Source organism: Nyctibius grandis, chromosome 31 (genome assembly GCF_013368605.1).
Source record: "Nyctibius grandis isolate bNycGra1 chromosome 31, bNycGra1.pri, whole genome shotgun sequence".
Taxonomy (NCBI): Eukaryota; Metazoa; Chordata; class Aves; order Nyctibiiformes; family Nyctibiidae; genus Nyctibius; species Nyctibius grandis.
In genome coordinates, this window is record NC_090688.1 from 3712278 (window position 1) to 3738852 (window position 26575).

The window sequence follows — 26575 nt, forward strand, 5'->3', positions numbered from 1 at the left end:
GGCTGTATCCTCTCCAGTAACTCAAATATATCACTCAAGTCACAAGGGCTATTTGCTTGTTCCTATAAGAGGATTGCCAGCTCAGGGACTCGCCAGGTTGCACCCAGGAGCACGGTACCTTGTGTAATAGCCATGCTGTTCATCTTCCGCAGCGTCACAGCAGCAGAGGGGCTGTGGAGCAGTGTCAGGGCGTACGCAATCAAGGCAGTAGTGTAGGGGTCTTCTGCTGAATACAAGTTGGACTCTAAGAAGTGTTTTGCTTTGTCAACAGCTGTTCTTTCTTCCTATATTCAAGGGAAAGAGCCAAGATATATTACCAGCCTCTATCTCAGAAGTTAGAATCACTTTATTTCTAATTACTTTGTGTTCATTTAAAAAAAACCAAAAACCTAGGAAAGATGCATTTTGTTCACTGCAGAATGACACTAACACTTTCCCTAAGAAAAGCCATGCATCACAAATTCAAAAAAAGGAGAAAATAGCATAGCAAGAGTGATCTAGACTAACACAGACATACTTATTCCCCCCTAAAGCTGAAGAAATTTCATACCCCTGCAAGGCAGCAGATGAACAGAGCAGAAGCGAGCTCTCTACTGTATGTTTGATTGTGTTCCTGACACTCTGGAGCGTCTAGCAGACGCCAGAGGATAATAAAGGCCAAGGTTCCCAGGGGTCCCTGCAGCCAACAAACATGTTTTATTAACTCCCTCAATGACCTCACCATGTAGGAACGTGGCTCTGATAATTTATAGAAACAATTTAATTGGACTTGATGTAATTTGGTTTCCTTTGATTTCCCTGTGGCACTAACCTTCCCCTTCCTCATTTCCTAACTAAGATCATTAGTAACACTTGCAAATCTCGTCTAGGAAAACCATTAGATCCACATAAACTGCACTTCTAGCAAATAAAAATGCTAGGGCTGTCTTGACACACAGCAGCCCCGAGGGAGCATCACATCACTTCTCAGAGGGAGGACACTGCTGACAGGGAGGCAGAAAGTTACTCTCTGAGCATTGGAGGATTTTCTAAATTTGTTTTTTTTTAAATTTTTAATAAGGTTGAGGGCCTTCCACTCCAACAAGAACTGAGGGCTAGAGGGTATCTGCTTACAACAGCAGCATGGCCTCACTCTTCAAGCTCTACAGAGATGCCATCAGAAGTGCTAAGTTTATCACAGCATTTCTGAACAGATCCTGCTCTTTGCACTGGCTGTTTCGAAGTCTCCATAAACTCACTGGGTTTTGCCTGAATGGGCAATCCTTTTGTCTGAGTACATATCAGCAAGACATGCTGCACCATGCACTACACCTCCTGGTTTAATCTTCCAGTTCTACCTGTACAGACCTACTCGCCCACCACCACTCTTTCCCTTGGCTGTTGAAGAGCAAGTGAAGAACTTCCTGACTTGCTCAGCACATCCTTGCAAGTGGACATTGTCATAGTTAGTGGGATTGTTTAATTACGATGTTATCTGAGCATCTCCATTCTAGTGAAATTGCGTGCAGGCAAAAATACAACAGAGGAGAGGAGCAGTGTTTTTACCATGAGTTTTAAGAAGAAATCTCTAAACTGCCAGTTGTACTGGAAGTGATTTTTTTTTTTCTGCTTCAAAAATTATGCAGCATAACTGCACGCTACTATGTAGCTATTCTTCTTTTTCTGTAGTGTTCCTGTTCTGTCTCATTACAAAGAGTCCTCAATCCAGCACATTACAGGAGTGCAGCTCTCCAAAGACACTGTAATCTAATAGCAGTAGCGTTTTGGCCACTGGAGCAAAGGCAGACTGCGAAAGTTTTCTGGATCACCAAAGCCTGTGTGGCCCTAGTTAAACTGCTGTTAGCCCTAAGGTGGCTAGTTAAAAGGTTTTTTAAGTATATATAGGCAAGGTACCAGTACCTGCATAGGCTGCAATCACACCTTGAAATTACAAGGCAGAAAACATTTTTTGCAGCCATTTCTGGGAGAGTTTGGGAGATGGGATTGCAGGGAAGAGTTTTGCTCTGGTAGAATAAACCTTGAGCTGATGGTTGAAAGATGGGAGATCACCTTGAATAACTTCAGAAGAGGTTCCTTACTTTAGAATAATCTCAAGGCTTTCAAACAGTCCTTGTTACCTGGATGCTATCATTCTAGTGAGCACAGAACCTTTGAAAGTGAACAGCAGTAAAATCAAGTTTAAAAAAAAAAATAAAAAGAGAGAATTTTTAGAATATGTAGAACACGAGAGCTATTTTAACTAAGTTTTTGTTACCTCAGAAGTTACACCTGTTTCCAGAAGGGATGCAACCACATAAGCTGTCAGGGAGATCTTACCATGGATTCCACCCTGGAGGGCAACAAACACAAACCACTGGATGAAAACTAGCCAAAAGGGCACTGGATAAAAAGACCCTTGAAGCAAGACAAAGAATATGTTATAACTAAAAGAAGCTGTGGCATTACAGAACTTCTCCTTTGCACATAAGGAGTACAGAATTTAGGAACCCAGCCCAACATTGTAGCTTCCTTCCCTAGCAATAGCCTGAGAACACACTCAACGCACATCACTTCATATTCCTAGACATGATTCTGAAGTGTTTAGCAAGACCTGACACCTTGCTTTCCTTTCTTATGGGACAGCACACAGATACATTCCAACAGACCTTTTTTTGACTGAAATTCTCCTGGTTCTTCATATACTATTCCAGCCTTTCAAGTGCAATATTCATATTAGGCATAAGGAAACTGCATCGCTTCATGCTTTGATAATAACTTTAAAAATGGACCTATTGCATCATTTTGAGTCTATAGTTTTTACCTGAATGTCCTTATTTAGTATCCTGCCCATAGCAGGAAAAGAACCATCTTCTTTCTGATGCTGGATGATCCAGTCTTTGGCAGCTGTTAGTTCTTTCGGGTCAATGAAAATAAACCCACGAGACTGTGCAAAGGACTTCAGGACAAAAGCCGTTAGCCTGTAAATATGAATTTATCATCTTTACTGAGAAAACAAATTCAGAATAATGTATCAGTAAAGGTAAAACAACATTCTTAGAAAGCACAAATTTTAAAAATCTTGTTTGGGAAACACTAAATATTGTTAAAAAAAATAATGGCACATAAAAGCACCTGAACATTGTCCAATCTTGTGGATAAGAGCAGAATTAAGGGTCAACAAATTAAATTGAAAAGTAAAACTGGAAGATATATTTGTCTTAGTTATGACACACTCTGAAATTCAGTACCCTTTTATAGGTGTTCATCTGCTACCCAAATTATTAAAGCTTTTAAATTAACAATCAATATCCTTATAAATAGGGAATTATTTGAAAGAGAGGAGTAAATTTTCCAACTGCGTTACTGTCTTAACTAAAAAAAAAAGAGAAGAAATCCAGACCCATTGCTAAAGTCTGAAGCTGTGTTAGACTTTATGCAGAATTAAGACTTAAGAAAAGCAACAGAAGTGTTTTTGGAATTCTAAACCTCTGACATGCAACAAGTGTGAACTCTGGCCAGCTTTGGGAGATTGAATCATTCATTTTACAAGCCTCTGAGGAATGGGAGGGTAGAAAGCATGCTGCCTGGCAGGGGATTTTTCAAGTGTTAAGTAATTCTGTGTCACCATATTTTACATCTAGGGACTGGGAGATGCCGGATCTGAGATAAAAGTTTACTATCTCAGAAACAGTGAGGCAGCAGCATCATAGAAGTGGTACTTCCCCTCAGATGAGTTCATGAAGAAAAAAGCAGTTTAAAGCAAAATACAGAGCAGATGGAGAAGCCAAATGACAGCACAAGCAGATGAATGAACACAAGAATCTACTACATCTGAGACACCATAGTCAGCTAACACGCTAACGTAACGTAACGTGCAACCTTAAAGGCCACAGTTTCCTAAGGGGGACGTTAGTGAGATGAGCTGATTTCTCAGTTTCATAATTTCTAGTTCTCGTATTATTCGACTCTGAAAGGTCCTGCACTTCAGTTCTCAGGGCATGAATCCATACCGCTCCATTTATATCCCCCTGAGTGGACATAAAATAAAGCACTTGGGAGAAAAACTTCTTTGGGTTTTTTTGAGTTGGTTTTGGTGTTTGTTTTTTTTTTTTTTCTACCCTGGTAGAAGCCTCTGCCACTTCTAGACACAGCAAGTTCCTCTGCTTCAGGTGAAGCTCCATTCCCTAGTGGAATTAGGTGCTTAAATGCCCCATACATTGCTACTCCAGTTCCAGTAGACCAAATATGATCCTTAACTATAGCTTCTATGCCTAAAGTCTGGACATGTTAGTAGATGTGACTATCTTAACTGCCCGAGTCTTGAAACGACTACAACACACCTACTAGTGCAGCATGAACACTCAGTAGCATTGAAACAGTAAGTCTGTAGTCAGTATTATTTCTGTTCTCCACTGTGTGTGATACCATGATGGAAGCTGGAAAATTACTTCTCTTTCCTCGCCAATTGTGTATTTTTCTCATTTAGTGATCACTGAATTTTCTAACTCTGTTTTAAATAGCAACTCACCACATACTCCCCGAGGAATCCCTCTCGCCAAAAGCACTGTATGAACCATCTTGTCTCTTGTAGGTCAGCTGGCGCTGGTAGCCTGGAAGTCACAAAAGAATTAGGGGAGTCCAAAATCCTCACACACAAGTATGTAAAGTGAATGAAGACTCAGCCCATCTGGCACTAGTGTAAAGGATTCTGCTGCCCGAGGCAACCTCTTATTTTGCTGTGAGTGATAGAGCCAGCTCTGTGTACGTATGCTGTACTTATTCAGAAATCCAGTCAGGCTAACATCTGTAAGACTACAACTCCTGCATTTTGGCCAGTAGAAACATTAAAAATTTGATACTCCTCTGAAAAGATGCAGTGTTAAAAGAAAGATTTTTACTTAAGCATACAGCCATTCTTCTTCCATTTTACTGAAAGCATCACGCAGATGAAATTTTTTTTTCCTTTAATCACAGAACTGGATTCAGACTTTTCTCCAAAGCTGTTGCTGGGGACAACTTAATATAACATGACAATAACAGCTGTGATCTTAACATATACGAACAATCCCCAGCTCCTAGGGCTGTCTCATAAGGCTTGTTTTAGACAACAGTTATTAACAAGCTGAATGCTGAAGATAAGAGCTCTCTACCAGAATGTCTTTGGAGATTGAAGACAGTGAAAATGCTTTTCCTGTTAGGAAAAGAATTTGCTTCTCAAACCTGTTTGTCTTATAACTGTGAACTGCTCATCCTAACAGAGCACTCTAATCCTCTGCACTGAGGAATACGACATGCACACTTTGACAAAGCCCCTTGGGATCAAACCCTTCAGAACAGGTATTTCTGAAACAGAGATATGCCAAACCTTCAAGAAGATCAGGTCAAAAACATTTAGTGCCTGCCTAATTCTCTGATACATGAATAAGGCGTTTTATTCCACACATTTTAATGGGAATGGATTACTTTTTCATTTCCAGAGGTGAAGTTTCTTTGTTGACCTCTCCAGATGCAGGCAGCTCCACAATCCCTGAGCAAGGGCTGCTCTTGTAGTAAAAACATCTTTGTCTGGGGGTTGTGGGATATATACAAGTACGTGGCAGAAAGCATAAGTAACAGTATTTTTTTTTCCTCCAAACAATAGGTGTTACATTAAATCGGATTGCTTTTCTTCTGCATAGGCCTCGGATACAATTTACTACTGAGTACTTTCTCCTTAAATTGTTCCTAAGCGTTCATTTCTGGTGTGTTAGATGGACAAATTCAGTACTCATCTATTTAGATCAGTCTTATAATTTTCTCTGTTCTTTTATTCAAATGTTCATTTTGAGTTGACTTATGCTTCATTGCTCTTATTTATTTTTCTTTGCTTGCCAGGTTGATAGTGGCACAGACTTTATGTCTTGCTTGCTCTTCTGAAATCTTCTGTTTTCTAAACACTCCTCTAGATGCTTGGACTCCCTGGAGAGCGTCAACCTTTCTAGTTTCCATCTGTTCATCTGCTTTTCTAGAACTGCATTGTGGGAAACTAGAAAAATTACTGACTAGTTTAGCTCAGGCCACTTCTAAAGATTAGGGAATATACAGCAATTGTTGGGTATCAGCACTTTCTGTGACGGATGAGTAAGGGATGAAAAAGTTTTCTGACTTGGTAAGTCACAAAAGCCTTCTAGAGCGAGCAAACAGACTTTCCCATCTAAACCTTCTGCTTGGCAGGGTTCCAATAAACACAGAAAAGCTTAAAACTCTTGAGGATTTCTTCTGTAAGGGTTAATTAGCAGGCAGAGTTTGGAGCCAAAAACCTGGAAGGTTTGCAGATTCATAAAAAGAAACAAAAGCAAACGATATTGCAAAGGAAACACTGAGCTGGACTATTAAAAAATTCCCTTTGTCTTACTGCTATCAGCAAGCACAAAAAATTACAAGTGAAACAACTATAGCCGGGCAAAGGAAGCAGCACTGGGCTTCTGCTGCTGAATACAAGAAATATATTACATACTACATTTTATATTTATATTTTCAGAGGAGAACCGCCTAATCCTGTCACCTCTGACTTCATGACATGACTATTGTCTTACTCATACACAAGACAGCTTTGTCCCTTTGGGTCATTCTTGTTTCTAATGACTCCAAATTCTTACTTGTCCTGAGAATTGTATTTAGGTATAAACTATTTTGCATGTGGCTCTTCCCAAACAAATGCTGAGAAAAACAATGCATAAAAAGATGGATTGCTTTAAGCTGTTTAGTGAGATAGGACAGGACAGTGAACAGAGAGATAAAAGCCTTCGTTATATGGCCCTAGGTTAAATACTTTGGATAGTAACTTTTGATTTTGGGTATACTGTTACCAAGAAAATACTGTTAAAAAAGAGAAAGTTCAGAGAAGAGCCATGTAGTGACTAAAGGACTGGAAAAACAATTTACAAATAATGCAAAAACCCTAAATATACAGATTTTATTAAATTTAATTTTCTTTGACTTTCTGAAATGTTTAAACATAGAAATAAGCTGCCTAAGGAAAAAAAAAGATTAAAGAATATAAATCAATAAGCATGTAAACTAGGAGTTACTGAAGGGAAACACAGGCTACGTATCAAGGAAAAACATCTCACCATCAAAATCTTAACCTGTGAGATTATCCTACAAGAAATGATGAATCCTCATCACTTGGGATACTCTTAATTAGAAAGTACAATGTGATACTAGTAAAACTCTCTTCTAACTTACAAGCCTTTTCTCCTATAAATTGTAAGTATGAGTTACCTTGAACAAGGTAATCAGTCGCTTCACTCTCCACCTCATGACTGAGTTGTTTGGTTTTCTGCAGGTATTTCAGGACAAAAACATTAGGAGCAAAATGGATCATGTTCTGCTCCCCACATCCAAACGGTAATCGCAAAAGATTGTCCAAGTTGTTCAATGTGGGACCCATCACATCTCCTGTTTGAAAAAGAGGCGGTATGTTCAGTATCAAGGAATTATGCTTTACCTCCTTTTCACACCTTATGATTAAAACCCACCTTACTACACTAATTTCTACTAGCTACACAGAGTCAGCTTAAATAAACTGTATCGTAAGTTGGAAGTCCTTCAAATGGTAAGTTTTAGCCCTTCAAGCTCTTGCTGGAATGAAGAAATTTCATGTTTCAGAGTTCAATCATCCACGACTCCCCAATTTAGACTACTAGTTTAGAACACAGCCCAATTTGTGATTATGATGATTATGAAGTGAATACTATGAATTCTAACAGACAGTGCCTCTGCAAAGCCCTCAGATGGTATCGACTTTAAGTCACTGTCAACTCAAAGAGGGTTCAAACAAGTGATGAAAAAAAAAAGTTGTCCCAGAATTAAGCAGCATATACTTTTCTAACTATCTGTGACTATCTTATCTGGTCTGTATTACTCAAATGCTGGTCAGAAGCAAGTAACAGCTGGAGTATCTCTTCATATTTGATAACTGGTACCTAGTGATACCTCCTCATAATTGATACCTATTATTGAAGCCGTAGCTCTTTCTGATCCTGGAATTATGTTGTGGGGAACTCCAAGAGTAAATGCTTCATTGTGATTTTCATCAGTCTCTTCTTTTCTCCAAATTTTAAACTCTCCCATTGACCCCCAGCCTGTGGAAAAGCCAATGTACTTCACCTCAAGCTGTTTGGGGACTGTCCACTCCACAATAATAGACTCATTTAGCACCCGAGTACCATGGCCAACCTGAAATGAACAAAAAACCATGCAGTTCCAAGAAGCCACACCTATGAAGTCAGTCTGCTATGCATACTTGGACCTAGTAACTTCTGTGTGCATCAGAGGACATTGTAGATGGACCAGTACCTTTCTCTTTCCCACCCACAAAACAATCCAAGGAAGTTTAATGAGAATTCCAGAGCCTTGACCTCCAAGGCTTGCAGCACACTTAGCAGTAAAAACATCAAAGTCTGAGGTCCTGAGAACATAATGTGGCAAGCAGATTTGTTCTGATTAAAACAGCCTGATCAAGGCTTAATATAGAAAAAGCAACAGGAACAAAGCTTTCGTCTTCTACAACAAGCCTACTGAAAATCTGCCTTACGTGTGTTCAAACTCTATTGAAGCAAGCAAGAGAATTCCAGAGCATTACATAGTTAAATTCACTACCTGGATAATTCCATTTTTCCAGCTGATCCAGAAGCTGCGGAATTCATCCCAGGAAAGGATACCAGCCGTGTCCCTGCTGACCACCGGCTCACCCATTTTGCTTATGGAAATCCATGTTTTAGTATTTTGATGTCCACCAATAACAATCTCAGTCATCTCTGCCATGTCATGTGGACCAGAGGACAAGGCCAGGTGAGCATCGTTGTGCGCTTTCACAGCAATGTCAAAGTGTGTCATCTGGGCAGGTTTCTGCATGTATTGGTACTCATATTTGTTAGGTGTAGAAATGTGTATTTTCTCTAGTCAGAAAAATAATGGAATGTTGTAAGAATCAGAGCCTAGCTCACATACTTCAAAAATAACCCATAGCTAACTACTAAAATTTAAACAAACAGACCTTTCCTAAGTACATGTTCTTTTTTCCAGCTTCTGTTAAACAAACTATAAAAATATGTGGATCTTTCTTCCCATCTTCTGTTTACACCCCCTTCCAGTATAGAAGATCCTTCAATTCAAACTGCTCAGCTGGATTCCTTATGAAGTCTGTCAGTGATTTTTCAGTTCTAATCTAGTGGTCAAAAGCATCTCTGTTTAGCTACTGGAGCCAACTTTGAGCTATCCAAATCTCAGGCAGAAAGGACATACTGATTCCAGAACTGAATTTTAAAACATCAGCTGAAAATATAGTACAGTCACAGTTACTGTCCACAGTGCTGAATACTTAAACTGTTTCATAAAGTAAAGGAATTTAATTGCCATTTCCAGAAATCACTTGGGCAGCTAGAGCAAATTCATAATTAGCCAGCCCAGGAAGAAAGGCTCTTTATCCAGAAGTTCCTCCTACACACCATAACTCATCAATCATAGACAAATGGAAACAAAAGGGGTTTTAATTTTTTTTTTCATGGGATGAAGCCACATGTTGCTATTTATAACTAAATTCAAACAAACTTAATATCTCATTCAAATCATAAGCTTACCATTTGGGCAGAAGAACACACTGTAGGTATATTCTCTGGACAGTCCCTCTGGCTGTATAAAGACAGAAATCCATACATGAAAATACAGTGCTTGGATTAGCAGTAACAACTATTCGGTTTTACTTAAAAAATACAGAAATAATATTCTGCTGCTGTACAGTGTTTTATATCCTTTATAGAAAAGTTATTACACTGTATTCTGTTAGCTATTCTGTTATTTCTTAGATGAACAGAGCAGGCTTATCCGATAACATTTCTCTCTCTTTTTCTTCTGAGCAGTACTGAAGATTCACTAGCATGAGCTCAGAACCAAATGGGCCCTTTCTGTACATGTACCACAAAAATGGATTATTTCCAATCATGTAAACATACAATAAATCAAATTGAAGATTCTTATAAACCTATTCATGTTTGATTAACTACCTAAAAACATTCATGATTTGCCCAAGCATTTATAATTATTTTTTCTGAATTATTACAAAGTTGTATTTTCTTACCTCGATAATAACACTACTGCGAACATAATCCACTCCCACTGGGGTCCTTTTGTCCATATAATTGTCCTCTGAGTGCTTGCCATTCTTTAAAGGCTGCATCCCATCCTGACAGCAATTAGTTCCACCATAAGCAAAAGCTTTTGCTAAGAAACAGATGGGAAAAGAAGCAGAGATTTTGCGATAGGAAGATCTTCGGGAGTTCAAGTGAAGATCTAAACTAACTAGATACAGTTGATTAACAATACATCAAGTGTTTTGTAATTACAGCTCTCACGTTGCCTTTATTCCATAAGTATTTGAACAGTTACATCTAAAGTTGGACAATATCTGGACAGTCCCAGGGCAACAGAGAAACTCTTTCCTAGTCTCCAGTGTGGCACAATTTTTACTGGGATTATTTACTTGAAAGATGTACAGAATTTGTTGTTATTCTCTATTTAAAAATTTCCACTGATCTCTTCAGGGAGATGTGACAGGTCCAAACCTTACATGACCACATATCACACAACAAGAAAACTGATGACCAGGGAACCTCCTGAAGTTTGTTCCTATAGACTCCCCAGTGCATTACAGATCTAGAATCTGTTGTTTCCAAGAAAAAAATGAGGTTGAAAAGCTAAGCTGGCAGCAAGTGGAATGAATGATTCCACTTTGGAGTACTAGGGAAATAAGAAATTCCTTCTGAAAAATGAATTAAAATAAACACTTGTAAAACTCCTTCAAGCAGCAAGCTAGTTTTATTTCTATACTACCAGTGATGTTGCTCAGTCCAAGCTCATTGAAGGACAAAACGATAGAGGTGGGTTTAGCTTCCCCAGGGGCAACACACTTCTTTCTTGTCAGATGGTGTTTCCCAGGATGCCCAACAAACTTTATGCCTTTTGGAACAGAAATCTTCACATGGACCTGTGAAAATTTTTGAATGCCATTTATTGCAAATTTCAGCTGCAAAACCAACTGATATACGTGAAAAATCTGAAAACCACAAAATGCTTAATAAAATCATAGTACAGATTATTCATTCTTCAAACCTTCTAGTAATGTATTTGACTGACAGCATTACATTCAGCTCAGCAATTCTACAAGCAGTTCAGAATGATACTACTGGAGCTAGACAGATAATGGGTTTGAGAAAAAACATCTAGGGAGACAGGATTTCTTGAAAAAAAATATTCTTTCAAGAAAAACTACTTTCAGCAGCTTTCTGATTACGAAGGAAATTCTTCTCTGTGGTTCAGCATAAGCTTCCTAATTGTCTTCCCTACATTTTTCAATCTGTTTCTGAAGTATTGCAAGACACTTCAGACTACTACAGTCGTTTCAAGCTACAAGTAAATAAAGAAATGACATTTATTCATATTGAAAAGCAATATTTTTATCTTGTTCAAAGTATTTATGCTGAGCTTATCACTACGTTATCACTACACCTTATCTACCATAACTCGTAGATCACTTAGGAAATTTTGATGATAAAACATAATTTAGTGACTTCACAACAGGAATAAAGAGGGTTGTTACCTCTACACAGACAGCTAAGTAATTGTAGACAGTCAACGGGATTTTGGTCTGTTCTCCCCGGATGACATGGTATGGCAAGGTGAAATCAATGAAGAAAGGTTTAAATGTCTTCATTTCTGTTTGACTGGCAATGCCCAAGCCCGTCTCTTCAGACAGACCCACGGCTTCAGTTATCCAGGTAGTGATGGAGTCTGGCACTTCCACATGAAGCTGTGCTTCTCCTGATATGTTACTACCAAAGAGAACAGGGAATAACTTGGGTTGATCACGTTAATGAAATGCTTTTGAATGAAGCTAAAGCACACAGGGGAATTCCCTCCCGATCCAGACTTACAACACAGCATCAGTGTCTGCTTTGAACAACAGCTTATAAAAGGCTCAATGTTTCCTATCAGGTTTTTTGAGACCTATGCACATTTAAAAGGAACAAGCAGTTGCTTTTGCAAAATACAGTCTAACATACAAATTCTTACTGGATTAAAAGCTTTACATGCATTTGCAGCCTCATTATAGAGTCACTTTTCTCAGAGGCAAATGTCTGCACTAACTCAAAAAAAATAAAAGAAAAGAAAGAATCCTAGGCTGAGGTCCTGGATAAAAACAGTTCAGCAATAATTTATTTCACAGCTAGTGAAATAAAAGTAATTTTTGTTGGAGCCTATCGTCCTTGTATACGTTGCCACATTGCAGACTCTGCTTGAACATAAGGGCAAGTGAGAAATTTTCCAGACACCAAGTTCAGCAACTGCTTGTCCAGGGCAGTGTATTTTGATTCAGAAACACTTTGGTTGGTTGGTTTTTGGAATGCCTGACTCAGAAAACTTCCAAAACTATAATTTTCTTCCAATAAGGATTGAAACTAATTATTAAAAATCAAATTTCTATTCTGAGTATTTAGCTTTACTGTGCATACCACAACGGGATATTATAAACCTAGTATCCTCTTCCATGCTTTATAATAATAAAAATTCAATTTTGTTCTGCAGACTTTGCTATTTCCCTCCTGCAAAGAAGCTTTGGCCTTGCCTGGAACAGAAAACATTTCCTCTAAAGCAAGAACAAAAGCTATTTCATGGCTCAACTGGCAGGATGATTGGTGCAGTTATGAGTACACCCTAAGGTTGTTTTCTCTCAAGTTCTTATTTATTCCCCAGAGCTTGATACACATGCTCTGTAATCTTTCGAGAGCAACGTGCATCTTAGTTGGCATGGAAAAGGAGAAAGCAAGAGCTTCAGAATAAGCTCTGCAAGTCTACAGCATAACACACTGTCTTTCAACGCTGCAACACCTGATTCGTATCCAGGACAAACTGAAGAACTGCGCTCTCACTGCTTTTCAGCTGAAGGTTATTCATATTTTAGGCACCAAAGAAGCACCTTTACTTTCATTGTCTAAAATCAACTGCTTGTAATTTGCAATGAGACTAAGCTATTGTAACTGTCACTGACTAGACAGCACATTATGTACTGGTCTGTGTAGGAAATATTACAGTAGGAAAAGGATTAAAACAAATAGATTGATAAAAAACTAGAGATCATGATGCCTTTGAACAGGCACGCCAGGTTCAGTCAGGCTCCGAGCGCTCTGGCCACTGAACGTGGTTCCCCAGCTCAAAGTACAGAGGGGAGAGCCTGGGAACGCACTTGGCTTGACCACACCAAGTTATTTTAACTTCTTTTAAGCACACGAGTTTCTTAGTATTTAGGTCTTCATCCTAACTGTAGTTAGGTAGCTGGTACCAGCAATAAACTTCAGCCCTGAAGAGTGAGCAGAAGGGTGTCCTAGCTCCAGAACTGGCAGTATTCCAGTCTGTTTAACCGGACAATTTGTTGCAGCTGATGTTCTTTCCACTGGGATTTCAGCCCATAACCAGCATTAACATTATTTTCACACATGAGGGCACTTACTCTTCTGGGCAGGGGGCCAAAGTACACACACATTTCCAGCCATTAGACCCTCCGGCCAGGCTCTAGGAATTTTTAGAACTGGTTTGGGAAGTTGACATTAAGGCTTTTGTTTCTTTTTTTTTGAGGATTGTATACTATAATTATAAATGGGAGAAGAAAAAAAAATTCTTCCTGTTCAAGAGAGTGGAAATCAAGGAATGCTCAATTCGGTTGTCTCTAATGAAATGAAGTGGAGAAAATGCAATCTGCAACTTTTTATTCCATGCTCTCCCACTTATAATTAACTGCCCCAGCTTGCTGAGGCCCAAACAGGCACTTCTGGAATTCTTTGTGTATTTCTACAAAGCATATTTCACGCTCAATTGAACAGATTTGAATACACTTGCTGCAAGTTCCTGTCAAATTTAATTTATAATCATTTATTGAGAATGAAGTTTACTTGCAAATCTGGAGAAGCCTTTTAATAATTGCTTCAGGTTATCCTAGATGTGCTGTTTCTGGGACAGATTAGTTATCTGTTTATTCATTTTTTTAGTTCCAGTTGTACCAGGTGAAAACCATGACTTATTGAGCAGTAAATTAAGGTTTGGGGAAGATGCTCTTGAATCAGATGAAAGAGAAAGAAGGGCTCTGTGCAATTTAAAAAGCGATCAATATAGAATACTCATTAGGGCATGGCTGGGCTATACCAGCATTTACAGAAGCAGCCATTCTGCCTCCATCTCCTCACACATGTTACTCTGGGATCATTTTCCCACTAAAGCAAACACAGCGATTGATGCTCGAATAGAGGTGGAAAGGAAAAGCACCAGCGCTTGCTGAAGCTGACCCAATTCATCCCCCACTGCAAAGGGAAACTGGCACTTCTGAGCGGCAGGACTTGCTTCTTGAGCGTGAACTCAGCAAGATTTCCCAACACCCTTCGCTCTCTTAAGTGGTATATAGAATTCTGGTTCATGCAAAGATTTTAGCATAGAGCTAGAAGTGCATCATCACTTTGTATCTTACAGTCCCTTTTTTATTGCAGGAGCAGTCTGACTTGCATTTATTGTGAGGCAGGTAGTTCCTCACAGAGGCTCATCACTGCAAACCGATGTCCTCACTTGCTTTTCAACAACAGATGAAATGTTACAGAGTATTGATTAAAGCAGAAATGAAGAAAAGCAACAACAACCAACAAAAAAAACCAGAGAATGCCCGTGTAACTCCAGATGGTTTTAAAGAGCTTTGTTTTCTGCAGTTGAAGAGGATACAACCCTCTGGATAGAATTATAAGGGAATTCCCTGTCAATACCTGACATTGAGGCAGTGCCAAATCCATGTTTCGGGAAAGAAGGTTCTTTTTCTCTTCTCTGCTCTGCTAGAACAAGAAATAAGTCCTTGGCAATTAATTCTTTTAATAAGACAGTTTTAACACTGTTTTATCAGTTACTGTTATCACCTGAATGCAGCTCCCACAACCAAACCAACCTCTAGCTAGCACAGAATCATGAAAAAGTGAATGGGTGTATCATTCATAACACAAATAACACAGTCATCCCATTGTGCACACACACATCAAACAATCTGGAGACATAAATAAGAATCTAAAAAAAATAGTATAAATAAGATAATCTTAAAAACTAGCATAAATAGTATAATCTAAAAAAAAATAAAGGTTCTATGATCCAAATTCTTTCACCAAATGAAATCAAAGGGAGCATGTAGAGCATGTGACTTCCCATGATATCATGATACGGCCTTACTAATAGCAGTTACTACAGTCACTACTTTATCTTCTCCTCTGTTTCTTCTCTTGGAATTGTCTTGATCTCTAATATTTTCATAATTTGTTCCATTTTTCTACACCTGTGATGCTTCATTATCTTTTTCCCCACCACCACCTTGTCTAAACCAAGCAATTTCCTGGGGGCGTGAAGGTGGAAAACAGCTGAGAACATAGGAAAAATAGCAAGAAGTATCACAGACAATATACATTACAACAAAAATGTTACCTCGGTGCTACTTTTGAGTGCATTGTAGCCACCAATGTCCCAGTATGTGGTTGAAAAGCTGGGACAGCCTCATCTGTGTACATGCCTCCATTCTGTCTGTGGTTTAAGCTGACTATATCAGTCATTACAACCAAGCCAGTTTCCTAGACAATAAAAACAAAGACCACAAAACAAAAACCAGCAAGAAAAAAAAAAAAAAGAATTAAACATGTACCAATAAAACTTTTCTGAATAGAATCCCCCAATCCTATTCCAACATTTATGGGGTAAATTTCAATTGAGGATTCTTTAAAACTTTTATATAAAAATAACTGTTAATGTGAAAATATGTAGGCACTTTACAGGCAGAGGTTTTACGAGAAAGCACTTGTTTGCTTGGAAAATGCATTTAAACCAATATCTAACATTACTGGGCATGTGTAACTGTCAGGCAGCTACAGGTGAAAAATTATTACACATTTTTTCCCCTAGAATATTACATTACAGCTTTTTACCCTTCCTAAAAGTTTCCAGTGTGTTCTGCTGCAGTTAGCAGGCAGCTCTCACATCAGACATCACCAGTTCTGCGCTACCAGGAATGCCAAGCAAAATGGAAAGTGTCCACACAGCTTCACAGTAGAAATACAGAGCTCACAAGAAAGCTGTCTGCCAGCTCTGTCCCCTAAATGCGCTTATTCATAAGAGATGGCTGTTGCCAGACACCAAAGGGAGTGTGAGCTTTGTTCTCTTTATATATACATCCAGCTATTACAGATCAGGTATACAGCAATGCATCCATACCAGCTATTAACATATGTATCTTTTCCCAAGGGTTTACACCTCTCAGTAAGAAAAAAAAGCATCAGAACAAAAACCCCAACAGACCACAGGGAGAGAAGAAGCAGCAACTCCTGCAGCAGTGGATAGTAATGAGGATTAGAGTTTATGATCAAGAGATTGAGGCATTAGGGGAATATGGGGAAGCCTATGGGGTTTAAGACAACACAATAGAACAACTTAGCTAAAACTGCAGAAAGGACGAAGAGTGAAGAGACAGAGGTTCAGGGTAACCTGATCAAGGATACAAAGAAAACATTACTGATCTTTCACAGAGATGGCCACAGAAGCTGGCAGAACCAGGGCAGGAAAGAAGTTTAAAGGATTTCCAAAGGGTAGTCTAAAAGGGCAAAGGCTATAAAGGAAAGACCTTATACAAAGTTCCACCTTCCTTCCCTGTCAAAGTAACTGCAGAAGAGATCTGCACGCTCACCCGTGCCTGGAGGAACCTTCTGGTCCCCTCTCTGATTCTCCAGAGCATCAGCATGAATTCCTTCACCCAATAAGATATCTGGCCCTCTCATCAACATTGGCCAAAATCAAAGCACGTTTCTCCAATACCTCTGCAGGAACAGTGTACTCTCTGTTCTTGGAAATTACTTTTCAGCCTACACCCTGGAGAAACAGCTCTGACGTGAAAAAAATAATGGCTTATGGAGCTGAAAATTATCCTGCAAACATGAAAGTAAAAAAGACACTCCATAGAGAAGTGAGGCTGATTCTTCCTACTGTAAACGCGAAGCGAGCATCCTTGGTGATGTCCCAGTGCCAGGGAAAGACAGAAGATCTACGGCGTCTACGTGAGGACATGCCTGGCCACCAGAAGTGCCCTTCTTCCTTTGGAGCTCCAAAGGCATCAGATACATCATATTCTGCAAGCTCTTGAAAAACCTGCAGGGAAAGGAAAGAGACTGCTGTCCTAAGTATAAAGGCTACTTACTAAAGGTAAAGTGCAGACAGCAGTATTAAGAAAAAGACATCAGTGCCTTAAGCTTCCTTTTACCTCACTGGCTGTCAGCTGAAAACCTGTCTTCAGCAAGTAGACACTCTTATCCACAGTGGCAATGCAGACACAGCTTGACTTTGCAGCTCTGACCTTGATGTTCACAACATCACCAGGTCTGGTCTCATTTGCTGAGAGTGCCACTGCAACCTAGGAATTTAACATGAAATCCCATTATCTCGACTCATAATCAGCAGACAAAACTACAAAGAGTAACAAGACGCCACCCCTTCCTCTCCACTAGCTACATTGCCAATACCTGATTTTCAAAGGAGGACTTCACAGTGAACTGCAGGCTGTCGGTGACCCCTTCTCCATTCTCCCTGACATAATACACCAGAAGCCGGCCCAAGGGAGCCATGTTGTGAACTACTGAGAAACGGAGGAATGTCATGCAGACTTCAACCTCTGCCGCAGGGGTAGTGGTAGGTGCTAAAAAGTAAATTGTAAAAAGGACAGTGTTATTTATCAAAATCACTCTTCCTGCCCCATCCAAATGCTGCGAGGCACAGAACTCTCCGCCCAGGACTTGCACCCTTCCCTTGTTCCTGTTGCACACATTCTTGAACTCAGAATATTTTCCCTTCCTTTTTTCTTTTCCTTATGTAAGCTGATAAGCAATTAGCACCCCTAACATAATGAGCAGCATGGAGAAGGAGGATAGAGAATGACTACCCAGTGTTTTTCCTGACATAAAATCAAGGAAATATATAATTAAGTTAGCAAGCCATTTAAAATAAACAAAAGAGGGTATTCTATTGCTGCAGAACACTGCTGAGAGAAAAAGTATAAATGGATTTGAAAAAGCACTATGCAGTTTATAGAGCATCATTTCACTAGCAGCAATTAAATACAATCATAGAATGGTTTGGGTTGGAAAGAACCTTTAAGGATCTTCTAGTTTCAACCCCCCTGCTGTGGGCAGGGACATCTTTCACTATATCAGGTTGCTCAAAGCCCCATTCAACCTGACCATGAGCACTTCCAACAGAGCAACCACAATGTCTCTGGGCAACCTGTAAATACAACAGCTCAGAACCAACCTTCAGTGCAGAAAGTTATTACAAATTCTTAAACCACTGATTACCAGAAGCTGGGTGGGTACATCTAGGGAAGTTCCCTGAATTCACCAGATTTGTACCTTTCTGTTATTTGTTGTACAAACGAGGAGTCCATACTTCACTTCCCTTCCCCATGCTAACTGCATGATCTTCTCCTTTAGCCTGATCCATGCTATCAGTCCATCTAATGTCCTCTTCCTAGTTCAAGCTCAACCAGCTTGGTAAATTCTCCCAGCCCCATCATGCACTTCCCCACCAGTCAGCTGATCCCAAGCCAAGCACATTAAGAAAAAACAGAGTTTTCTGAACAGAGAAAGACTACAGAAAGTCTAGAGGAAACTCTCCAAGAGTTTTCCCTCTTGAAGAAATTTATCTTTTTTCTACTTGACTATGTGTGTATTGGATATCACTATTTTTCTTGCATAAAATCTTTCTATGCCCTTTAAGGAGCATCAGATTCAAAAGAGAGGATACTACTTAGGTTTGCAGAAACATACTTTTCCCTGAAAACAGGTGCAAGTTTGCATTTCTGATGCTAACTACCTGTTGCTGGGAAGTGGGTGATATCAATGTTCTTCTCAAAGGGAAAGGTGGCTCTTTTGCTCCTCTGCTGGGTGATGTTACTGGGCTGCAGCCCTGACAGGACAATGTTGCCTCGCGATGCCACTTCATAATGTAGAGTGAAGTTGCAAGGACACGTGGACTTCACTGCAATCCAAGCCTCCTCTCCTACCTGCACCCAGAGACAGAAAAGCAAAAGGTCTGGTCTGTTACAATGCATGCTTTCTATTTATAAAGCACAGAAATCTGTTTGGGTTTCAGTCCACAAGAGATGTGACCCCTCTCCTCAGAAACATATGCATTGAAAAGTATATTCCATTAGCACTGTTTTCATGGACTTCCTTCACAATAAAAAGGGGCCTGTGTTCAGCTCTTCACTCCCTGCAAATCTAACAGGAGAATGGGCTGGGGGGTTGTATGCATTAATGAAAACAATAAAGGAATCTCTGGAATCCTGAAAGTTAAGCCTTTTGGCACAGAGCAGCTGTCAGAATTGGTTGAATTTTAGACACCCCTTCAGCAGTCCAGCCCCAAAAAGAAAGAGATGGGTTGGGGGTGGGAAGAGATGTGTGTTTGATAGTCTTTGCAGTTTAATTGAGGTTATACATGGTGATTACTTTCATATGGCAAATACTAATTCAAACATAACCAGTGTGGCATGAAATTACTGGGAATAGATTTGAGGGAAAATGCTTTCAAATTACACAAGTCTTGGTATTAATTTGCAAATCTGGCACTCAAAGAGCTGTCAAACACACAAATAAACGAGAAGAGAACTTCTTTTTTCTGGGTAAACTCATCCAACGCCTGCAATAGTCTTCAGAGCAGCATACCGACTTCCTGCACTTTTTGTGCAGTCCTATACCCAGAGGTACTCGCTAAGTACTGAATACCCCAGAGACAAAATCCCCCAAATACTGCCAATCCCAACAGAACAGGACTGGGTCATGTCTGGCTGAGTAACAAGCCTTCTGTGGAGCAGCCAACTTTCCTGGGAACACAAACTTCTTGATGCTGGGATATGAGGAGCAGCTAACCCTTCTGTTAAGTAGGATTTCTTCAGCCACGTCCACTCCTGATCCTCCTGCCATTTAAAGCATAGCAATGCCCAACTATGACTGTTAAGGCTGAATAGCAATGTTATATCCCAGTGAAATCTTTTGAAAAACCTTTCTTCACCCCTAACAGTGTTACCTTGCCAGAACATACCATTTTGGTTTGTACCATGTGTAAGGACTTGAATACAAGGAGCTGCTAATGGTTAAATACATCGAGAATGCCACAGAGTCCAAGAAGTGCCTCGTGACATTAAATATTTGAAGTATTAAGAATTCCCTAGTGCAAATGATGAAACAATTCATTAAAAAATGAATGTAGCTAATTGGAACACCCAGTAAGAGCTGGCAAAGCAGGGAAACAGTTCCCACATCAGCTGGTCATCCAACTCCTAGCTTTCCCACAGAAGAATTAGTTCTAATCAGGTTATAATAAGAACAATGTGTTCAGATTAGCAGTGTATAATCCCCTTTCCATACCTCAGGAAACTTGTAAAAGATTAATTAGCCATTAAACTACCACGAAATGCAATGATAAAAAAAATGCTCTTATTTGGATACAAAGAATCTGAAACCAACCTGACGGATCTGCTGATAATAGAAATCTAAGTGTGTATATTACCAAAACCCACATTTTTTTTCATAAAGCAATAGGCAGACCCTAGAGCATCTTCTTGGGTAGAGGACAAACCCTAAACAACTCTCAGTAAAGCAATATGCAACAGAAATCATGGTTAAATCAGATCTTTCCTTTAAGAGAGAGATCATGACAACTTTTATATGGAAGGACGACATTTTTAGAGAGGCTCCTACAAAAACTACAAAAGAAAACAAGATAAGATGTTCATAGTTTGATAACTGAAGACTAAACAGATCCAGCTGAGATTTAAACTGGAAGTTCTAGGGAGACTGCATAGCCCTAATTTAGATCTTTACTAATTAAGCCACTCCCACCAACTTTACTTCCAATCTTTCAGCATTTGTTGCCCTGCACTAAAGTATGTAATTTTTACCACACAATTCGTATGTGAACGTTACTGAAGGTGCACAGAACACACAGTCAAATATGAAAAACTTAAACGTTGTCAGTGCCTATATCCACCCTCTCTCCTCTGCCCTCACAACACAAAGGAGAATGAGATGCTGCGCAAAGCATCAAAGGCACTTTGCTTAGAAGCGTGTGCAGCCCACATCAAACAATTATTTGGTGGCTGAAGTGTAGCTACTTCAGCCTTTGTAGAGGAAACAATAACAGTCCAGGATCCCAGAAAAAGAAATGGCTAGAAATATTTAATTAGAATAAAATACTTTAAGCCAAGAAATGCAGTTGTTGCCATGATGGAAGATGAAGCCAACATACCTGGAAAGGTTTATCTGGTGCCTGGAGCTGGATGTGACACTTGCTGGGCGAGTACCAGCTACTGATGGACAGGTAGTTTGGCAGATATTGATCCCCAGACGGTTTCCCATCAATCGCTGTCACTTTGGTCTTAACAAAAGTTACATCTGAATGTTATGCATGCACAGAAAGCCTGATTTGTACTCTCTTCTCACCCTGTATCCCCATCTCCCATTTTATACTTCGTAGCTGTTCATCTCTCATCATCGTTACATACCAACAGTACTCGCCAAATGTTGGACCCTTACTACTATATGAAGCTGTATTTGAAGAAGCATCTTTTCATGATGGTTATCAACATCAGTTCTATTGGCAGCAAGAAACAAAGCAAGTGCTTCTTGCTGCCTTTAAATCAAGAAGTTGAAGCTAAAAGGTGCTGATTTCCTGTTTGTAGCACTGATTTATAAAGTGCAGGTTTGACAAGATTAGTTACATTAAAGCCCGCTAATCCCATAAAGAGCTTTCACCCACCTCCAGCCAGACATATTGGGCAGCTGTAGGGATGGAGGGGATTTCAAACTCCACCAGGCCATTTCTTGAGATCAGTTCACTTGTATAAACGTTGTCCTTTGGTGTGAGTTCAGCTTTAATTCGGATAGTGACTCCGTCAGCTGGACTTCCATCAGGGTAAGTGACTTCTACCTACACAGTGTTTCATTTATAGAACAATGGGTTTTACATTATAGGCAATTCCAGTCAATGACAGAAACAGCAGGTGGGAAAAACACACCCAAACATCCAAGGTCAGTATAACCTTACATCAGCCACATGTCAGTGTCTCTACTTTTAATCTTACCTTTCCTTTGTAAGGTAGTCCAGGTTTGAACTGTTTTCTGGTATCCTTGGAGTACTTGATATCAATCAGCTGTTTCTGAACCGGTGTTGAGTCGTCAAATGTAACCTGCTTGCTCCCATCAGAGCTGATCACTGTAGCCCAGATATTGACTGTGCCTCGAAAATGCTCCGGGACATCAGCTGGCATCATGTCTTTCACACACACATCAAAAACAGCAGAGCCATCAATCTACGAAGAGTGTTGGGGAATGGAAACGTAAGTTTGCATTCACATTCAGAAAAGGTCTAGAAGCCAAATCTAAAGTGTAGGCACTTGGTAGGAGTTTGTTGCAGTACTTTTAAAGGATGTGGAGAGGAGGGAATTAATTTAGGCGTGGGGGAAGGAAGGAGGAAAGAAAGCAAGTTTTCATTTCCCTCCCTCATCCGTAGTCTGGACTAGCTCTGTCACAGTCCCTCATTCTCAAGTTCTCCCTCAGCCTCATGTGCTCTAAAAAGAGATTAATACTATGCCAACAAATTCTCATCCCCCCAAATCATAAACATACCATGTAAAAATATGTGATATTTTTATTATGCTGGATGCAATTATCCTATTTATTCATTTATTTTCTGATCTCCCATCAGTAACACAAAACAGAGCTGTGGTATTAACTTCACAGAGTACAGATCAGGCATTTTATCCCAGCTGACTCAATGGCCTCCCTCACCTGGGTGGTCTTGAGGACAGGGTGTCCCACTTCATGCCTGTAGTACCCTACACCATTTATAGTCATATTGACAATTAACTTTCCTGTCACTGGTTTTCCAAATGTATATCTGAAATGGAAAGAAGATAATGAATAACTTTCAGCTTTTTTCTGTTTTCCTGATTATATCAAGGCTAATACCATGTGACCTGCACATCTAGAAAACAAACAAATCAGAGAAGGTTTTCCACCTTGTTATTGTCAACATGTTTTATGAAGGCTCTTACATAGGAAAGCTTCTGATGATGACCAGAAATCATCTGAAACGTCTGCAGCAGATGAGATCCAAGCTCCAGTGACTGCACCATCCTGTGGCTATACTACAATCTATAGTAATGAAAGGTTATTTGGGACATGTTCCTACCTGGCATGGACAGTTCCTTTTTCACACAGTGAAAGGTCACGAATGTAGCGAGGGGGGTCAATCAGCAGCTCAAACTTCGGTAATACTACAATGAGAAGAAATAAACCAGAATTTTTTCAAGGACATCTTAGTGTCCAGATTATAGCAAAAGCATACACAGCTCTGACAAGATCACTGCTCCCTGTCGGATGAGGGCAGTGTAGCTAACATTAGGCAGGACAGCACTCAGCAGAGAATGAATCAACTAAAGCAGCAAACCAAGACCATCTTGGCAAGATGACCTCAGCAACACACCCTTAGATTTTTCCTTCTTTTCAGAGGGATCCGTGTTCCAGAATTTGAGCCCAAGCTTTTTGTCTTAGATACACAGCAAAGAGGACAACTTGCTACTGACTCCTCTACAACGTGTTGGGAATACAGCTGAGACATCAGCAGTTGTCAGGGTCTATAAAAGCTCATGTGATCAGGTCAGATGTGATAGATGGGGTGCTGGGTGTAACGGTGCCCACCTTTCAACAACCAGAGGGACTCTGAGACTAAAAAGGGGGGATAGCAAAACATTAATTCAGAATTCCGAGGAGAGCTTTGGGAAAGGAAGGAAAGCCCTGACAGACTGAAAGCATCTTTAAAAGTTTTCCAAAGCAAAATTAAATCTTTGTTAGATGAATAGATCGTGTAATATGACACTCCATTTCAGGTCCTTTATGAAGTGTGGGGACAGGAACAAAGGGCTTGGTTAAGCTGCAAGTGTCTATATCCCTGAAGTACATAGCCTCTAAAGAATTTTTCCTGGTGACATTTTAAATGCATTATTTCTCAGGTGTTTCATCTTTGGTAAAAACATTTCATAATGTTTTGTTCTTCCAAATGTGCTTGGGTTATATTCAAAGCTGATTTGGATACAACTCACCGTATTTCTGGACTTCAAAGGATTTGTTGTATGTGTGCCCCTGCATTTCAGCAAAGATGAGCCATTCTCCAAACACTGGCTGATCAGACAAAGGAAAACTCATATTTACAATACCTGAAAAAGGAAACAACATACTGTGAACTCTGTGTCACTCATCAGCCTTGTCAAGGCTTATTCAACACAACTCAGTATAAGCAGAAGCAAAGGCAAATAACAATACACTGAGAAAAAAAAATCTGAAACTTACCACAACAAAATGGCTTCAAATTGCTCCACTCTATCATACGAGAGCCCCGAGGATCCTGCATAGTGGTTTAGGAATGAGAAACATCACAGTGAAAATGAATATCACTAATACTTTTAACTCAGTTTGCAACAAAGAACTTCATTTTGTAATACATACAATTCACTAACAGCTTAAATGTAACTAACATCTGTTGAAAATCTTCTGAAGATACTTTACCAGGGGTTATTTCTTTTCTAAAATTCAATACTCATTTAAGGACACTGCTTCTATAGCCAACGCACACAAGCACTGTCAAGTGGCAGATCTTCCACCTATCTTAAGACACCTATTTTGGATGGGATGGACAGGCCTCCGAAGATGCTTTCTTTCTATTCACACAGGGAGCTGTACAACTAGCAAGACAATTTTTAGATGACAAAGTCAGATGAAATTAATCCCACTGTTTTTGTCAGCATTAAATCTGTGACTGAATGCAAACAAGAGAAGAGGGTGAATTCTTCTGCTTGCTGACAGCTAAAGAAAACACATGGTTAAAAAAAAAAAAAAGACTAGACACAGAAGGAACCTCTCATTCACCTCATAAGGAAGAAGACAGGAGCACCCTTTCCTTGCCATGAATTTCTATTGTCCACTATCATAATGTTTGGGTGCAGAGATGAGATTGGCCCTGCTATATCAGCCCAGCCAGATGAAGGATAGGAGTGTGTCTGCATTGAAAAGAAGGGAGAAATTGAGTGGGACTGTTACATTTATAAACCCCAGTGAAACTAGCCAATTCTTAGGCAGAAAAATGGGAATGGATTTCTGAAACTGAAGTAGGAAACAAATATATTTGTTGGTGATAACAAAAAAAGCAAGACACAAAGATCAGTTAAGACACCGGGACAGAGATAATCGCATAGGTTACAGTTGGGAATGGCCATAATGGACTTAAAAAGGTACAGACATGTGACTTGTTCCTCTTAAGGCTACAAGAATCTTGTGCCTCTACGGGATACATGCTAGATGATTGGCAGGCAGATACTCACCACCACATAAGCTTCAATCTGAAAGAAAAAAAAAAAAGAATAAAAGGCTTTATGAAAGAAAGCTACTTTTCTGCTTCTTGTGATGAGCTGCTGAGTCGACATAAGCAAGGTATGATGCACAAAGTGACAAAGTTTAAAAACATCTTCTTTGGTAAGAGTAGCCTGAGAAACATACATTCAGTCACACATCTAACTGGAAAAGGACTTCTTTGCTTATCTGTGCATTACCTAAATACAGCGCAAGTCTCTGAAAAATTATTCTAACTGCTTTGGCGGAGTTACCATTGTATTTGCTAGCACTACAAAAGTGTGTATTCTCCTTTGACAGTAATGAGACCTAATAAAAAACCCTAAATTGTAAATAACAACAAGCAATGACAAGATTTGCTTAAATAGGTTAAAAAATCCAATTATATTTCTGCGTAAATGTACATTAGAATAAAATACAGGATGCCAAGTATTTGATCATATTTTACAGCGTGAAAGAAAACAGTTTTCTTTACCCTGTCATTGACTGGTCTCAAGTCAGAAGTCACCATAAAGAGGTTTATCAACACTAAAAAAAGGAAAAGAGGAAATTTATTAGTCATCACAGCTGACGCTGAACAGTGTGTCTCATCCTAGAATCTACCCTTGAAAAAAAGTTTTGCTTGACAGCAACTCTGGCAAGTTCTCCAAGGTCACTTTACCTTTCTGCTTGGGTTTATAGACAGGTTTATCAGTCTGGATGAACACTGATGATCCCTTACTATCAATGGTTACTGTGGTATAGTTGTGAAAAATGTAGCCTTCCTCTGCTAGATGCCGGTTTCCCCAGACTTTTAGATGTGCTTGTCCACGAAGTCCTGAAGGCACCTAGAAAACAGACCATGAGGTGAGGAAGACACAGAAAAGCCTTTGAGCTTTCTGAGGAATATAATTGACATTGAAGTGAGCAAAGAGCAGCCACCTGCTGCATTTCAGTGTAACTATGTGTTAGTAATAAAAAGAAAATGAAGAACATACTACATCTTTTACAATGCATAAACTTCAAAGGAGGCAAAGTCATGCTAAAAACATGGCAGGAAATTC

The 26575-nt window shown here is 39.6% G+C and overlaps 1 protein-coding gene across 1 annotated transcript in view; it reads right to left on the reverse strand.

Moving 5' to 3' along the window:
• The window catches only part of CPAMD8 (C3 and PZP like alpha-2-macroglobulin domain containing 8), a 56759-nt gene that overhangs the window by 18425 nt on the left and 11759 nt on the right, over window positions 1-26575 (reverse strand). The window contains exons 4-30 of the mRNA XM_068420707.1: window positions 26194-26359; window positions 26008-26060; window positions 25505-25522; window positions 24477-24531; window positions 24230-24343; window positions 23320-23404; window positions 22917-23025; window positions 22211-22438; window positions 21886-22056; window positions 21376-21504; window positions 18943-19132; window positions 17598-17770; window positions 17339-17488; window positions 17065-17226; window positions 15520-15662; window positions 14820-14882; window positions 11618-11849; window positions 10852-11005; window positions 10100-10242; window positions 9603-9654; window positions 8623-8921; window positions 7974-8199; window positions 7243-7419; window positions 4508-4589; window positions 2801-2957; window positions 2255-2329; window positions 119-284 (exon numbers count right to left, since the gene is read on the reverse strand). Coding sequence (XP_068276808.1) covers window positions 119-284; window positions 2255-2329; window positions 2801-2957; window positions 4508-4589; window positions 7243-7419; window positions 7974-8199; window positions 8623-8921; window positions 9603-9654; window positions 10100-10242; window positions 10852-11005; window positions 11618-11849; window positions 14820-14882; window positions 15520-15662; window positions 17065-17226; window positions 17339-17488; window positions 17598-17770; window positions 18943-19132; window positions 21376-21504; window positions 21886-22056; window positions 22211-22438; window positions 22917-23025; window positions 23320-23404; window positions 24230-24343; window positions 24477-24531; window positions 25505-25522; window positions 26008-26060; window positions 26194-26359 — 3772 coding nt within the window. The remainder of the gene's footprint in view (window positions 1-118; window positions 285-2254; window positions 2330-2800; window positions 2958-4507; window positions 4590-7242; window positions 7420-7973; window positions 8200-8622; window positions 8922-9602; window positions 9655-10099; window positions 10243-10851; window positions 11006-11617; window positions 11850-14819; window positions 14883-15519; window positions 15663-17064; window positions 17227-17338; window positions 17489-17597; window positions 17771-18942; window positions 19133-21375; window positions 21505-21885; window positions 22057-22210; window positions 22439-22916; window positions 23026-23319; window positions 23405-24229; window positions 24344-24476; window positions 24532-25504; window positions 25523-26007; window positions 26061-26193; window positions 26360-26575) is intronic.